The following is a 15164-nucleotide window of genomic DNA, read 5'->3' as shown; positions in this document are numbered from 1 at the left end:
TAGCTCTTTCCTTCTACCATCCTTAGTTTTTTTGGTTTTTTTTTTGTTTTTTTTTAAGCTATCTCACTATGTAGCCCTAGTTGGCCTCAAAACTTAGGTTGGTCCTTCTCCTGTATCTCCTAAGTTCAGGAGTCTCCTCAATTAATAACAAACATGGCCTCAATATTGACTGTTTGTCTTATTAAAGATCTTAGGAATGGGGAGACAGCTTTGATCCCCTGCACTAGACTAAAGCCAAGCAGGTTCCAGGGTTCTCTCTCAACCAGCCTAGCGTAACAACAAGGCTTGTCTCAAAAAACAAGAGGGACAGTTCCTGAGGAATGATCCTTAAGATAAGGCCCCTTGTTTCCACACAGATCACCGTTAATGTGTGTACTCTCTACCTCAAAGTTTTTATTTGTTTGGGCTTTTTGTTTTGTTTTGATATTTTTTTTTTAAGAATATAAGGACTGGAGAGATGGCTCTGCATTCTCTTATAGAGGACACAGGTTTAGTTCCCAGTATCCACATGGTGGATCACAAAGCATCTATAACTCCAGTTCCAGGGGATCGATGCTCTTTTCTAGCCCCACAGGCAATCCTGCATTCACATGGTGCACATATATTCATGCACGCAAAACTCATACATGTAAAATAAAAATAAACCTTAAGTAAAAGAATTGAAATGAAACAGCATGAGAAAATCTGGAGCACGGAGCTATCTGCTCTATTCCAACTATGGTAGGATGGCAGTGAAAAAGGCCAGCCTGAGCAACTATCCTCATTCAAAGTAAAAGGAGACAAGGGTGGGGCCGGTGAAGCAGTTCAGCTCTTAAATGCAAAGGCACAAGCCACCAAGCCTGACAACTTAGTTCTACCCCGAAAATTCACAAGGTTGAGAGAAATGAGTCCCACAAGTTGCCTTCTGGGTTTCACATGTACACCGGGCACACACAGGGCACATACACATGTACAATAAAATAAAAAGAAAAGCATTTAAAGTATCAGGTTAAATTCAATCATGCCATGTGGATAGCCTAAAAATAACATAACAAAAAACAACTGTGAAATAATTCAACAGTACATTTTAAAAAGATGAATGAATGTGGGGGCCAATGAGATGGTTCAGCAGGCAAAAGCACTTGCTGGTAGGCTTGAAGACCTGAGCTGGATCCTCAAAACTCAGAGGAAGGAAAGCACCAACTCCCAAAGGCTGTCTTCTGACCTCCACAAACATGCCATCGCACTCACACACCTGCATTCACATACACATAATAATAATTTTTCTTTAAAAAAAAAAAAAAGGACCAGTAGGATTGCTCAATGGATAAAAGGTGCTTATCACTAAACTTGAAGACCTAACTACAATTCCCTGAGCCCACAGGGTGGAAAGGGAGAACTGACTCTCAAAAGTTCTTTTCTGCTCTCCACATGCACACTATAGAATGTGTACATGCAAGACACATACAAAAGTCAATGAAATGTACAATATTAAAAATATAAATGTAGAACTCATTTCGTGATGCTAGTTTTACAAAGTCATTAAAAAAAAAAACAAAACCCTTAGAATAATTGATTTAAGCCAGACGATGACAGTGCACATGTTGAATCCCAGCACAGGAAGCAGAGGCTGGTGGATTCGAGTTTGAGGTCAGCCTAGTCTACATAGCAATTTCCTGGACAACCAGGGCTACATAGAGAATCATGTCTCAAAAAACAATAACAAAAATAAGTAGCTCTGGCTGCTCTTCCAGAGGACCCAGATTCAATTCCCAACACCTATATGGCAGCTCACAAATGTCTGTAACTCCAGTTCCAGAGGATCAAAACATCCTCACACAGAGATACATGCAGGCAAAATATCAATACACATGAAATAAAAAAAAAAAAAATTAAAGCGTAGCAGTTGTTCCTGCAGAGCTTTGCAGCTGGTTTGACTCTGGAGTGTTAGCACCTGTCTTTGATGTCTTCTGTGACTGCTATCTTTTTGTGTGTGTGTGTACCCCCCCTTCTGTTTGAAGTATGTAAATCTTACCAGAGCAGTTCCTAAAAGGTTCAAAGCCTATGCAAAACTTGGTTGTGGGAGGAATCATAACCTGTGACTGGGAATTGCTGTAGCATTTGTCTCTTTGAGGAGCTTCTGATAAGAGGTTATGGTGTCCGGAAATTGACTTGCCAAGGTGTAAATTACATAACAATAAAAAAACCTTTGTAAACTACAGTCAGTTCACCAGCCTCCAAAGGCTAAAAATCATCCTAGAGTGAACCCTGTTTCTCCCACAGATTCACACAAACAGAACATCCAACACAACATTTTAAAAAAAAAAAAAATTTGAAATAATATAAATAAAAACAATACAAAAAAGCTAGCTAGATTTAGCCAGAATACTTAAAGAGACTGAAGCTGGTTTAAACCTTGAAGCCGGCTTGTATCTTCAAGTAAGTCATTTAATCATCAGAACCATCTCTGAAAACATCTTACAAAAATGTACACAAACACATCTACAATGGTGGAATATGGATTACATTAAGAGTCTTTAATATGTAATGATTACTTAAAGCTAGAAAAGCATAAACTGGGCAGTGGTGGCGAAGGCCTTTAATCCCAGCACTCGGGAGGCAGGAGCAGGAGGATCTCTGTGAGTTCAAGGTCAACCTGGTCTACAAGAGCTAGTTCCAGGACACCCTCCAAAGCTACAGAGAAACCCTGTCTTGGAAAACAAAAACAAAAAAGAAAGTATAGCAGCCTTCCCCTAAGCATAACTAACATCCTACAGATCTCTACAGGACTGAAGCATCACAAGAGCATCTTATTGCTACCTGTAAGCAGCGCCATGTCAAGCACTTTTCTGCCTTTACAAAAGGTCTACACTGGAAAATTGGTGTTAGCTATGAAGTCAACACCTCTCACTTATCTTCCTATGACTGCTCAACTCTCAACAATGTGGTCAAGGGAAACAGAAAACTTGTTCCTCAAGGATTCTTTTCCTATTGAGTATCACCTGACACTCATCCAATTTGGAATTTATCCAATATTGAAAGAACGAAGTAAAGCACCATTTCCCACTAGACATCCAGGGATGATTTAACTTAAGAGCAGGCAAATTCATCACTGTGATCAATAAATATAGAAATATCATAGGGAAGGAAGCAAAAAAAGGACCTATCAAAGAAATAAGATGACAGGGAAGATTGCGAGGTGTTACATCTCACTTAGTTTTGTGTGTGGATGTCAGAAGACAACTTGCAGAAGTCTGTTCTCATTCTTCACAAGGTTGGTGCCTAGGAATTGAACTCAGGTTATCAGGCTTGGCAGCAAACACCTTTGCCCACTGAGCCATCTAGCTCACCAGCCCAACTGTGAGATCTTACATAGCAGGTGGAGTTGGAACCCAAGCCTATAAACAATGGAGACCCCTAAAGATTACATTTTCAGGTGTCTCACTGTGAAAAGGTGTTTGTGAAAGAAGAAAAGGTGATGGGGGAAAATCCAGAAGAGGACAAAAGAGGATAAAAAAAAATCTGGAAGAGCAATGGATTTCAGACAACTAAAACTAAGTTGGCACTGGTGAGGCTGGCAAAGGAAAGAAACACTAGCAGTACTGATAGACATATGAGAGAGAGTCCAGAAAATGTAAATTTTTCTCTGTAAAACAAAGTTGGATGAAACATACAAAACTTCCATGTGAAGATAAAAATCAGGAAATGAGATAAATCTAAAACCCAGTTTGTTCTATGTTTTGTTCAGTCACCCATAACCAAGGTCTGGAACTCACTATACAGCCAAAGATTACCTTGAATTTCTTTCTGGTCCTCTGCCTCTAATTCCTCAGTGCTGAGACCACACGCATGCACCACGACACCCAGTAAATATATGAGCACCTGTTGGGATTCATGGCCTTGTTGTGCAAGCTAGGCAAGCATTTTTCCAACTAAGCTACATACACGTCCAGTCCTAGTAGAGATTTCTTCTGCAGGTTATGGAAGTATTTCTTTTGGAATTAGTGGTATCGTTCACATGGCTCTCAATATATCTTTGGTTTTTTTTTTTTTTTTTTTTTTTTTTTTTTTTTTTGGTTTTTCGAGACAGGGTTTCTCTGTGGTTTTGGAGCCTGTCCTGGAACTAGCTCTTGTAGACCAGGCTGGTCTCGAACTCACAGAGATTCACCTGCCTCTGCCTCCCGAGTGCTGGGATTAAAGGCGTGCGCCACCACCGCCCGGCTTTTTTTGGTTTTTTTTTTTTTTTTGGTTTTCAATATATCTTTAAAAAAAAAACCACTACATTTCAAAACTTGAAAGTATTGAATTTTACATCATATAAATTATACCTTAAAACAAATGAGATAGGCAGTGGTGGCACACGCCTTTAATCCCAGCACTCAGAGGCAGAGGCAGAATGATCTCCGAGTTCAAGACCAGTCTGGTCTACAGGGCAAGTTCCAGAACAGTCAAGGTTACAAAAAGAAACCCTGCCTCAGGGGGCTGTGGAGATGGCTCAGAGGTTAAGAGCATTGCCTGTTCTTCCAAAGGTCCTGAGTTCAATTCCTAGCAACCACATGGTGGCTCACAACCATCTGTAATGGGGTCTGGTGCCCTCTTCTGGCCTGCAGGCACACACACACAGACAGAATATTGTATACATAATAAATAAATATTAAAAAAAAGAAACCCTGCCTCGAAAATCCAGAAAATAAATAAACAAACAAATTAAGCAATTAGTTTTTTCTTCAATATTCAGTGAGAATATTGAATAAAAATAGGAATTTTCCCTATTACTATTTTTAGTATAGAACATTTGGTTCAATAACTGGATTTTTAATAATGTATTGACAACCTTCTAAAATGAAAGAACTTTTTAAATTAAAATTTGAATGTAGCGGCAGTGTATTCCTATAATGCCAACGTACATAATTGGAGGCAGGAGGATCAGAAATTTAAGGTCATTCTATACAGCAAATTCAAGGCCAGCCTGAGATATGAGATTGAGGGGTTTTTGTTGTTGTTGTTTTGAGACACTGTTTCCGTGTAGCCTTTAACTCAGAGATCCACTGGTTGAGTGCTGAGATTGAATAGGTGTGCCACCTCCTCCTCACTAAGACCCAGTCTTAAAAACAAAGTAACAAAAAACCCAGCTGTGAGGAATATTCCTTTACATTGTGTGAATACATGTCACTATGACTGACTGGTTTAATAAAGAAGCTTGTAGGGATATAGCCCCACCCATTGGGGGCGTGTTCGCCTCGGGCTAATGTTTACGGATAAATCTGCCGGGCGTGATCCCAGCAGCCCCTTTTTCTTCTTTTGCTCCGCTGTGCTCCGCGGGAACCTGTGGTCCTGTAAGTCTATTTCCTTATTAAAGCTGTATATATCTATATAATCTGTCTGCATTCATTTGGGCCACCACAGAAGCTGACTGGCCAATAGTTAAACAGGTAGAGGTTAGGTGGGGCTGCCAGACAAAGAAATGGAGAAGAGGTGTCTAGGGAGTTGTGAAGAGATGCAGAGGAAGCAGATGGGAAATTAACTTGCTATACTGAGAAAAGGTATCGAGACATGTGGCAGGGCGTAGCTTAGTTAAAATGTAAGTTAGCTAGTAACAAGCCTGAGCTACTGGCTGAGCATTTATAATTAATAAGAAATCTCCATAAAGTTATTTGGGAGCAGCAATAGAATACTTACATTCATGGGGTCCTAGCTTCAACTCTAGCACAATAAAAAGCAACAACAAAAACACAGATAGACATGACTCAGGGGGAGAGGGGGGCTTAATGAGAATAGCTCTTCTACTGCCAAGGGTAAGAAATATCAAAGGTTTTTTGTATTGTTTTGTTTCTTCAAGACAAGGTTTCTCTATGGCTTTGGAGCCTGTCCTGGAACTAGCTGTTGTAGACCAGGTTGGCCTCAAACTCCCAGAGATCCACCTGCCTCTGTCTCTCGAGTGCTGGGATTAAAGGCGTGCGCCACCACTGCCTGGCAAGAAAAGCCAAGTTTTATAATTGTGAATCACTGTTTCCAACTGTGAAAAAAAAATCATCTCTAGGCTAATATCAAGAATTAGCTGTGCAGGCAGGAGAAAATTATAAGGAATGCAGTTTTTCTTATTCTCTCCAAATGGAAGTCAGATACAAATAAATACCTTCTCTGGAGTTAACAAAATGGAAAACAAAAAAATAATCTGAATCCACTTTTAGACTTAGTAGAACACAAAAGTGGGTTTTGTGATGGGAGGATGGTTCGAGACAGGGTTTCAACAGTTCTGGGATCAGAGTGTTCTGCCTCCGAGTAATGGGATTAAACACCCAGCCAAAGACAGTTTTGTTTAAAGTTAATATTCAAATGGTTTCATAGTGATAGGACACTTGAATGTCTTCCTATTAAAAACAAAGTCAAATCTGGTATCACAGGGCTGTAATGAATCCTAGCATTTGGGAGTGCTGAGGCAAGAAGACTCCTTGTTTGAGGATACTGGCCACGCTGCAAGACGTCTTCTCATGGGTAAGGGAGGGATTCAAAGAGAAGACAGGAAACAGCGAGTGACCTGGTGACAGCTGTTTTCTAGCCTAGTCTCAAAGAACCACAAACTGCATTCAGGGAACTTGAGCAAACCTACAACAAACTTCAATACTATATTAGGTAAAAGCCTGTGATTAAACAGTAAAGAATTTGGTGGGGGGTGGGGGGACAGAGCCTGGAGAGATGGCTCAGCGGGTGAGCACTTGCTATTCTTACAGAGGAGCCAGATTTGGTACCTAGTACCCGCAGAGCAATTTACAACTGTCCTTAACTCTAGTTCCAGGGGATCGAGCACCCTTTTCTGGCCTTCATAGACACCACATGAGGTGCACATACTACAACATGTAGAAAAAATACTTAAACACACACACACAAGATTTTTGCTTTAAAGCAAGAAAACGAAGTACCTAGATCTTTCACTTGAACATGCTTCCATTTCACTAGTCCACATATAAAAATACATGTGTAGTACTTAGCCCAGGGAACTAAACCACTTAGGTTTAAATTAATACTCCATAAATCCCTGAACCCCCTGTGCAGGACAGTTATCTATAAAAAGGGATAACACAGTCACAGAATTATTGCTGGAATTAAATTAATGTATATACTGTGTGCTTAGAACAATGACTAGTTCATTACCAGTAAGATACCACTATTATATAGAATAAAAAACTGTATGGTCAACCTCATTTCAAGAATAGTTGCCACTGGACTGGAAAGATGTCTCAAAGGTTAAGATGTCTAAGAGGTTCTGGCTGCTTTTCCAGAAGTCCTGAGCTCAATTCCCAGCAACCACATGGTGACTCACAATCATCTATGAGATCTGGTGCTCTTTTCTGGAGTATACATATCTGCAGAACATTGTACGCATAATAAATAAATCTTTAAAAAAATAGTTGCCACAATTTTGGGTATGGTGTCTCATGCCTATAATTCCATTATTTGAGAGGTTGACACTGGAGGGCTGTAGAGTTCAAGGCCAGCTACACAGTAAGTTCTGGGACAGCATGATTATGACAAATAAATATTATCACTACAACAGTATCTGGTATCACCTAGAAGACAAACCTCTAGGCTATACCTACAAGAGATTATTTGGATTAAGTTAGCACATGGGCATTCCTATGAAGTATTACCTTGATTTGTTTAATTTGGTTGAGAAGACTCACCCTAAAGAAAGGGCTTGCTTGATTTCTGGGCTGTGTAAGGACGGGATATTAACAGAACATGAACATTCACTGCTCTTGGCTTCCTGTGCACATACAACTTGACCAGGGACCTCAAACTCCTGCCTTTAGCTTCCCTACCAGGATGAAATGTACTCTTGAACTGTGAGGGGAAATAAACCCTTTCTTGGGCTGGAGAAATGTCTCAGTGGTTAAGAGCACTGGCTGCTCTTCCAGAGACCTGGGTTCAATTCCCACGTGGCAGCTCAAAATCATGCTTAACTCCAGTTCCAGAGGATCTGATGCCCTCTTCCAGCTTCCATGGACACCAAACATACATACAGACAAAACACATGGTGTGCAGACATACACATAGGAAAACACCTGTACAAATAAAATAATTTAAAAAAAAGAAGAAACCTTTCTCTTTCCTTAAGTTTTATGGGGGTTTTTGATTTTTGATCTGGTTTTTTGAGACAGGGTTTTTCTGTGTAGCCTTAACTGTCCTTGAACTCACAGAGATCTGCCTGCCTCTGCCTCCCAAGTGCTGAGATTAAAGGCGTGAGCCACCACCATGAAGCATTTTTGTGAAATTTTTAAACACGGCAACAGGAAAAGAAAACAATACCCTGGGCTAGAGTATAAGACCATATCTAAAAGAAAAAGTCACTATATACTACAACTCTCTATTGAACATTATCCACAGACTAAATCTGAATTTAACAATCTAAAAACTGACAAAGCTTTGCCTGCCAAAGAGTGTTTTGTAGTACTAAACAGAGATCAAATACAGGGCCTCACACATTAAACAAATACCGTACCCACTGAGCCACCTTCCCATACATCCCTTATACAGCCAAGGTAGTACTCAAACTCACTATCTTCCTACCTCAGCCTCCTGGAAGGCATAGCAGTGACATATCACTATTTCTGGCTGCTCAACAGTGATTAATGTTCACTCTGAACGTGGTGACCAAACAGTAATGATTTTCAACAAATCCTAACCCTAAAGCTTTTAAGATGTTCCACAACAATCACGCATACTGGACCACTGCTTTCTCTCTACCTTATTCCATACAACTTTCCAGGAGAGGACAGAAAGACAAATCAGTTATGAGAGAATGAAATGTGCCCAAGGAGTCTTACCAGCTTAAGTTTTCTTAGCTACAATAGCTGTAATCCCTAAATCTGTAAAGACTAAGAATACAAATTGATTTGTCTAAAATTAACCAAACTGACAAAGAGACAAATGATAGCACTGAAAATTAAAGGACAGCTTGCAAAGCTGAACAGCCAATTTTCTTTTTTAAACCAAGATGTATCAGTAATTAGATGCTGAAGTCAACGTTTCAAAGTACTTTAGGGACTGGCTATGGATCAGCAGTAGGAGCTCAAGTATAAAATGTGCAAAGTGAGGCTAAACTACATAGTGCTGCAGGACTAAAAAATAAAAATCAAGAATGTGTCTGGGAAGGACATACCTCCATAATATCAACACTTAGGAGGCTGAAACAGAGGATCACAAGGAAGAAACCATCCTGGGACACACTGCAAGGCCCTGACTCAAGAAGAAATAAAAGACAGTAAGAAAAAAAAGGAAGAGAAGAGAAGCAGAACACTCACCAAACAGGAAAGCAGAACTGGGAAAAAGAATAGCTAATCTCAAGAAACTGGCTTGCTAAACCTATAGCTTGGCTGTTTGACAGGTTGGTTTTGAGATAGCCTTATGTATTCCAAGCTGGATGAAATGCAATTGGAAGAGGATAACCTTTCAAGTTCAGGATCTTGTGGCATCTACATCCTGAGTGCTCAAACTACACCCCATAGGCCACCAAACCCAGGGCGTTTACATGCTAGGCAAGCAACCACATCACCAGCTTACTAGATTTTAATCAAGTAAGTCAACTCCTTAAATTAGCTACCATTTTACCACAGTACTTTGTCACCCATGACTAATTTTTAAAAGACAAAAGAATGTCACTCTGGATGTTCCAAGCATACTCACGATCCCAACACTCTGGAAGCTGATGCAAGACATCAAATTCAAGTCAAGACCAACCTAGTCTCAAAAACAAATGGGATCAGAGATGGCTCAGTGAGTAAAAGCATAAACCTGCCAACCTGAGTTCTATCCCAAGACAGAACTCATGGTAGGAGAACCAACTCCCATAAACAGTCCTCTGAGCTTCTCAATGTGCCACGGTCCATGTAAACACAAGCAAATACATACACACACGCTTACTTAAAAAAAAGGGGGGGGCAGTTCAAGACAGGGGTTCTCTGTGTAGCACTGGCTGTCCTGGAATTTGTTCTATAGATCAGACTGGCCCAAAACTCAGAGATCCATAAGCCTCTACCTCCTGAGTGCTGAGATTAAAGGCATGCACCACCACACCCTACTAAAAATTAAGATTTTTAAGATAAGAGTATCCTATCAGTGTAACATAAAGCTGAAACAGATTTATCTGTTCCCGATATAGCCAGTTTTTCTTTATGATAAAAGGGTGAGATAAATCTCTCACTTTAGGAATACTTTTGAGTGGCCTTTGTTAGCTTTAAATTGAGACATCCTAATAACAAATGATGTGGTGGTCTAGATCCTAGAATCCCAGCATTCTGGAGGCTGAAGCAAGATCTCAAGTTTGAGGACAGTTCAGGATAGTTGGGCAAGACTTTGTTGGAGAGCACCAAGGGGGTGGGAGTAGAGATTAATAGCTAAAAAAACCAACTACCAATACCCAGTATCACCCACAAAAAATGCCATATAAACAAAACTATTAATATTGGAGAGCACAGTTTAAAAAGCTATCAACAAGCAAGTAGTTAAAATCCTACAGGCAGATCTATAAAGACTGAATCAACTTGAAGCTAAATTGTTGACCAGGTGGGTGGAGAGGATATCAAGCATTTGCATGAGTAGAGGAAGAAGCAGAACACCCGTGAACTGAACTACTGTGGTCTTTCTGACAGGACACAAGTGTCTGTAGTGAAGAACTGAAAACCTGAAAGGTAGATGGGTGAATTTTAACCGTCTCTCTGGACACTTTAGAGCTTTTCACCTGTTTGGTCTTACTCTTGTTTTTTGATGAACTGGGTGTGGAACACAAAAGAGAGGTCAATTGGTAAGAGGGCTTGTCTAGCATAGAAGCACCACAGAAAACTAGGTGCAGTGGTACATTTGGAGGCAGGAAGATCAGGAGTTCAAGGACATCCTCAGCTTAAAAAAAAAAAAATGAAGTCTAAGGCCAGTTGGTTTAATATGAAATCTTGGGTACAAAGAAAAAAGAATATATATAAGTACACATATATATGTGTGTATGTATATATGTGCACATATATATCTTTTCAGACACTGCTGGTTCAAATGAACACTACTAACATAGCAACAACATCAAATTATACCATCACAGCTCCTCTAAAACATTTTCCAAATAAATCTCATTCAATATATCAATTAGTATTGCAGTGTCTTATCATATATATACCTTGATATTAAGCAGCAATGCTAGAATCACCCCAAGTTATAATACAACTTTAAGAAGTGCTAAGTGCCATACAGCAGAAAAGAGGGGACTATGTGGACATAGAAACAAGACAATTAAAACTAAGGTAGACCTCTCTTAGGACAGGATTTATGAGAAAAGAGCACTTTGAGACCAACAAAGGCTACACAGTGAGACCCTGTCTAAAGCAAAGGAGAGATTATCTTGCACCTTATTGCCATCAAGGTATCTGTACATTCTTTGTCATTTCCAAAAGAGAGACAAGAAGGTCACACTTCCAATTTTAAGACCATAGGAAAGTCATTTTAATCACTAGGCTGTGAAATATGTTATCTAGTTCACAAAATGTCATCAAGGATCAGTGGCTTTAGAAACATACAAATATATATTAATAACTGCCCAAAGCAAAGTGTCTAAATCAAACTACTTAGCATTTGTGAGATAAGAATAGTAATACTGCCAGGTATAGTTTATACTTTTAATTCCACAACAAGAAGGCAGATGCAGGGAGATCTCTTGAGTCTGAGACCAAGAGGAGTTACACGAAGAGGTACTGTCTTTTTTTTTAAAAAAAAAAAGGCTATTTATTAGCATTAATAAACCTTACCCTTTGAAAGCCAAAGGCTACCAAGAAATACAATACTAATCCAATAGAAGAAAGTATGGCCTAAAGCCTCAGCTACCCTTTCCCACTGTTCTAGTCACATAAACCCCTGTACAGTAGTAACCTGTTTGAAACAAGGTCTCATATATCCTGGGCTGATCTCAACCCCTTAAGCAGCCAAACCCTCCTGCCTCTATCCACTGGATCTGAAGTATTAACCACCATGACAGACAGGTGTGGTGGCACACACCTTTAAAGTCACAGACAAATCAGTTTGAGTTCCAGGCCGACAGGGCTATAGAGGAACCACTGCACCAAAAGAACAAAAACAAACGAAGAAATACCATGACTGGTTTATGTGCAGTGTTAAGGATGGAACGCAATAGGCTTGCAAGCATTCTACCTGAGCTACCTCCAGTCCAAAAGTTACTTTTCCAAATAAACTTTAATGTAAATATGTTTTCTGCTTGGGGTGTTTGCTTGGTGGTAAGGCATTTGCAGAGCATGTACAAAGCCCTGACTATTTTCAATCCATCTAGAATTTTTTTTCCTTATTGCAGAACCTACATAATACAAAAATGGATACTAAAAAATATTCTAATCTCTTAATCTGCCCCAGTGATTGAAAAAAAGTTCTTTACAGCTAAAAGTACTAAAGTCAATTAATACTGAATAAGTTAAAGGCGCCTGCAACGAAATACTGTAAAGATTATATTACAGCACGAGTTTACCACTACCTTGTTTTAAAATAGCAAATGTCAACACTGAATATATACATAAGCATTGTGTACCAAATGAACTATGAGCATTTCAACTTTCTACTTTAAGACATTTCTGTAAATTCATAACTAATATTCCACAGAATTCATTTTCTCATCCAAGACTTTCATATTACTGCAGAATATTAACCTTCAGAATCAAACAAAAGTGAAAAGTAACATCAACTATTAGGTTTACTGTACATTTTTGAGGATTATAGTCATTATCAATCCATACTCGATGGTCTGTGGTGGGAAGAGCAGTCGTTTTTCCTTTTTTTTTTTTTTTGGTTTTTCAAAACAGGGTTTCTCTGTAGCTTTGGAGCATGTCCTGGAACTAGCTTTTGTACACCAGGCTGGCCTTGAACTCAGAGATCTGCCTGCCTCTGCCTCCCGAGTGCTGGGATTAAAGGCACGCACCGCCGCCACCCGACTCAGCAATCATTTTTCAAATGGAATCCTGATTAACACGCTCACTAGTGGCCATGTGTCTATCAGAATTTAACGACAGTCAGGATCTCCCCCCATGCACGACCTAACAATTACAATCTACTTGGAAAAACCCCGAGATTCATAATATAGAGGTAAAAGTCTCCGTTAAGACTCCAGTGCTCACAACTTATTCTTTCTTCCTAAGGACTTTTGTCTCACAAATGGTCTTCTTTTTCTAATTCAAGCACCTTCTGTCAGACTCACACACAGTTGTGACTGCCGGACGGCCTACACAGTGCATCACATCCTCCAAAAAGGCCGTCGATTCAAGTAGTACAAATCTCGCCTTAAACTTTCAAGAGTGAACGCTGCTATAATACATGCTCACTAGATTACAGCAAGCAAAACGAAGCTTCAATTTGGGCAACTCACTGGCACACTGAGCGGTGCAGATTTTTAATATCCTTCGTTTAAAAAAAATGCCCCTCAAACATTTAAGATTTAGTCTTCTTGGACTGTAATACCTATCGCTTCTGAAGACTCAACGGGGTGATGTAAAGACTTCAGAAAAATCAAGATACGACTCTTTTCACGGCTCCAGACGTACTTATCAAAACACAGTATTCCTCAAGAGCCACGGAACCGTTTAATATTTAAGGCGCAGGAACACGGCGAAGGCAAACTATTTCGCTCATCATCATCCCCGTAACCGAGGCCCTCCAAAAACCGTGGATGAAACTAGCGCCTCGGAATAGAAAACACTTGGCACAAAGAGTTTGCCAACCGGAGTGAAATCACTTCGCGGTGATCACCAGCAGAAAGACACGGGAAGCGAACGCGGAAGCCAGGGCGACCGGGCGCCAAGCCCCCAGCGGCGCTGAGTGCGGGCAGCCGGGGATAACATGTGCGGTAGGCGGCAGGGCGCACGGCCCTTCTCCCGGAGCCGCCTCTCGCCAGCGGCCCCGCCCGGCTCCCGGGGCCGGTTCATTCATTCTGCACCCAGGACGGCCGCCGATGAGAACCGTGGCTCCGCGGCGGAGTGGACGGCCCGGGCCACAACCCGCGCTCCGAAGCCCAGGCCACGCCGCGATTCCCGCCCGCGGATGAAGAAAGCCTACCGAGGCCCGCGGCCGGTCCCGCGCCAGCCCTGGAGCCCGCAGCCCCGCCCTCCCCCCCCGGCACCGGGCCGGGCTTCCCCTCCCCAGCCGCGGCCCCACGGCCCCGGAGCCCCCGGTGTCCGGCGTTCAGCGGCGGCCGGAAGTCTCCCCAGCGCCCCCTCCTCAGCGCCCGACTTCCTCGCCGCCGAGGCCAGACCCTTCTCCGCGATGCCTCGGGCCTATCGGCGGCTGCCGAGGCAAGCAGATGGCCGCGCGGCCCGGGGCGCTGGCGGAGGGGAGCCGAGCGAGAGGCCCGAAGTCCGCCTGGGCGGTTACCTTGATGATCCTGCGAGGCAGCCCGGCCATCTTGTCAGAACCCGAGTTCGGCCTCTGCTCTTGTCTCCGGCTCCGCTCGCCTCACGCACGAGTGGAAGTCCCGGGCTCCACTTCCGGGGGACGTCGCCGCGCCCGCCGCCGCCGCTGCTGCTGCCTCCGCCGAGGCCCCTCGGGAAATGTAGTCCCTGCTTGGGCGCGGGCTTCGGGCGGCCTTCCCTCCGACCTGCTGGCCCCCTCCCCCGCACTCCCCGCCCCAACCCCAGCCGGGGGTGGCGGAAGTGACGCTCGCGGCGGGGCAGGGACTTGGGGGAGGCGGCGCCGAGCTGCTTCTTCGCCCGCGGCGGAATCTGCGCGAGACTGCGCGTCCGGCGTCCACGAGCGGCTACGTGCGGCCGACCACGCCTGCGCCGGTGGGCAACGTCACAAAGACCCGGCCCCCGACGCAGCCCATTCATTCTTTCGTTCCGTTTGTTCATTTAATGTCGCCGCAGCGCGTAACCGCGGTTCGGGTCAACGCGCGCACGTTCCAAGCGAGGAGCGGACCGGAACTCGATGGCAAAGCTTCTAACTGGGAAATTCGCTAATTATCAAGGCCCTGACAAGTAATTCTAAACGTTTAAATTTCACATTTAAAGGGGGGGGGTGGCCTGTCTGGCCCCACCCCCACCCCAAAAAAAGAGGAAGAGGCGAAAGGAATGTCTCTAAATGCCTGGGCCTAGCAGGATTTTTATCCTTTGGGTTTATTGACTTTTCGGCGAAAGGGTTCGCTACGGAAC

The 15164-nt window shown here is 42.5% G+C and overlaps 1 protein-coding gene across 1 annotated transcript in view; it reads right to left on the bottom strand.

Annotated features, from left to right (window-relative positions):
* The window catches only part of Ube2n (ubiquitin conjugating enzyme E2 N), a 32240-nt gene extending 17629 nt beyond the window's left edge, over positions 1–14611 (bottom strand). Inside the window, exon 1 of the mRNA XM_057758018.1 lies at positions 14389–14611. Within this exon, the coding sequence (XP_057614001.1) occupies positions 14389–14418 (30 nt within the window). The 5' untranslated portion in view covers positions 14419–14611. The remainder of the gene's footprint in view (positions 1–14388) is intronic.
* Between the last annotated feature and the right edge of the window lie 553 nt (positions 14612–15164).

This window comes from Chionomys nivalis, chromosome 25 (assembly GCF_950005125.1).
Source record: "Chionomys nivalis chromosome 25, mChiNiv1.1, whole genome shotgun sequence".
Taxonomy (NCBI): Eukaryota; Metazoa; Chordata; class Mammalia; order Rodentia; family Cricetidae; genus Chionomys; species Chionomys nivalis.
The sequence above is the reverse complement of the archived record's forward strand: the minus strand, read 5'-3'. Positions and strand labels throughout refer to the sequence as shown.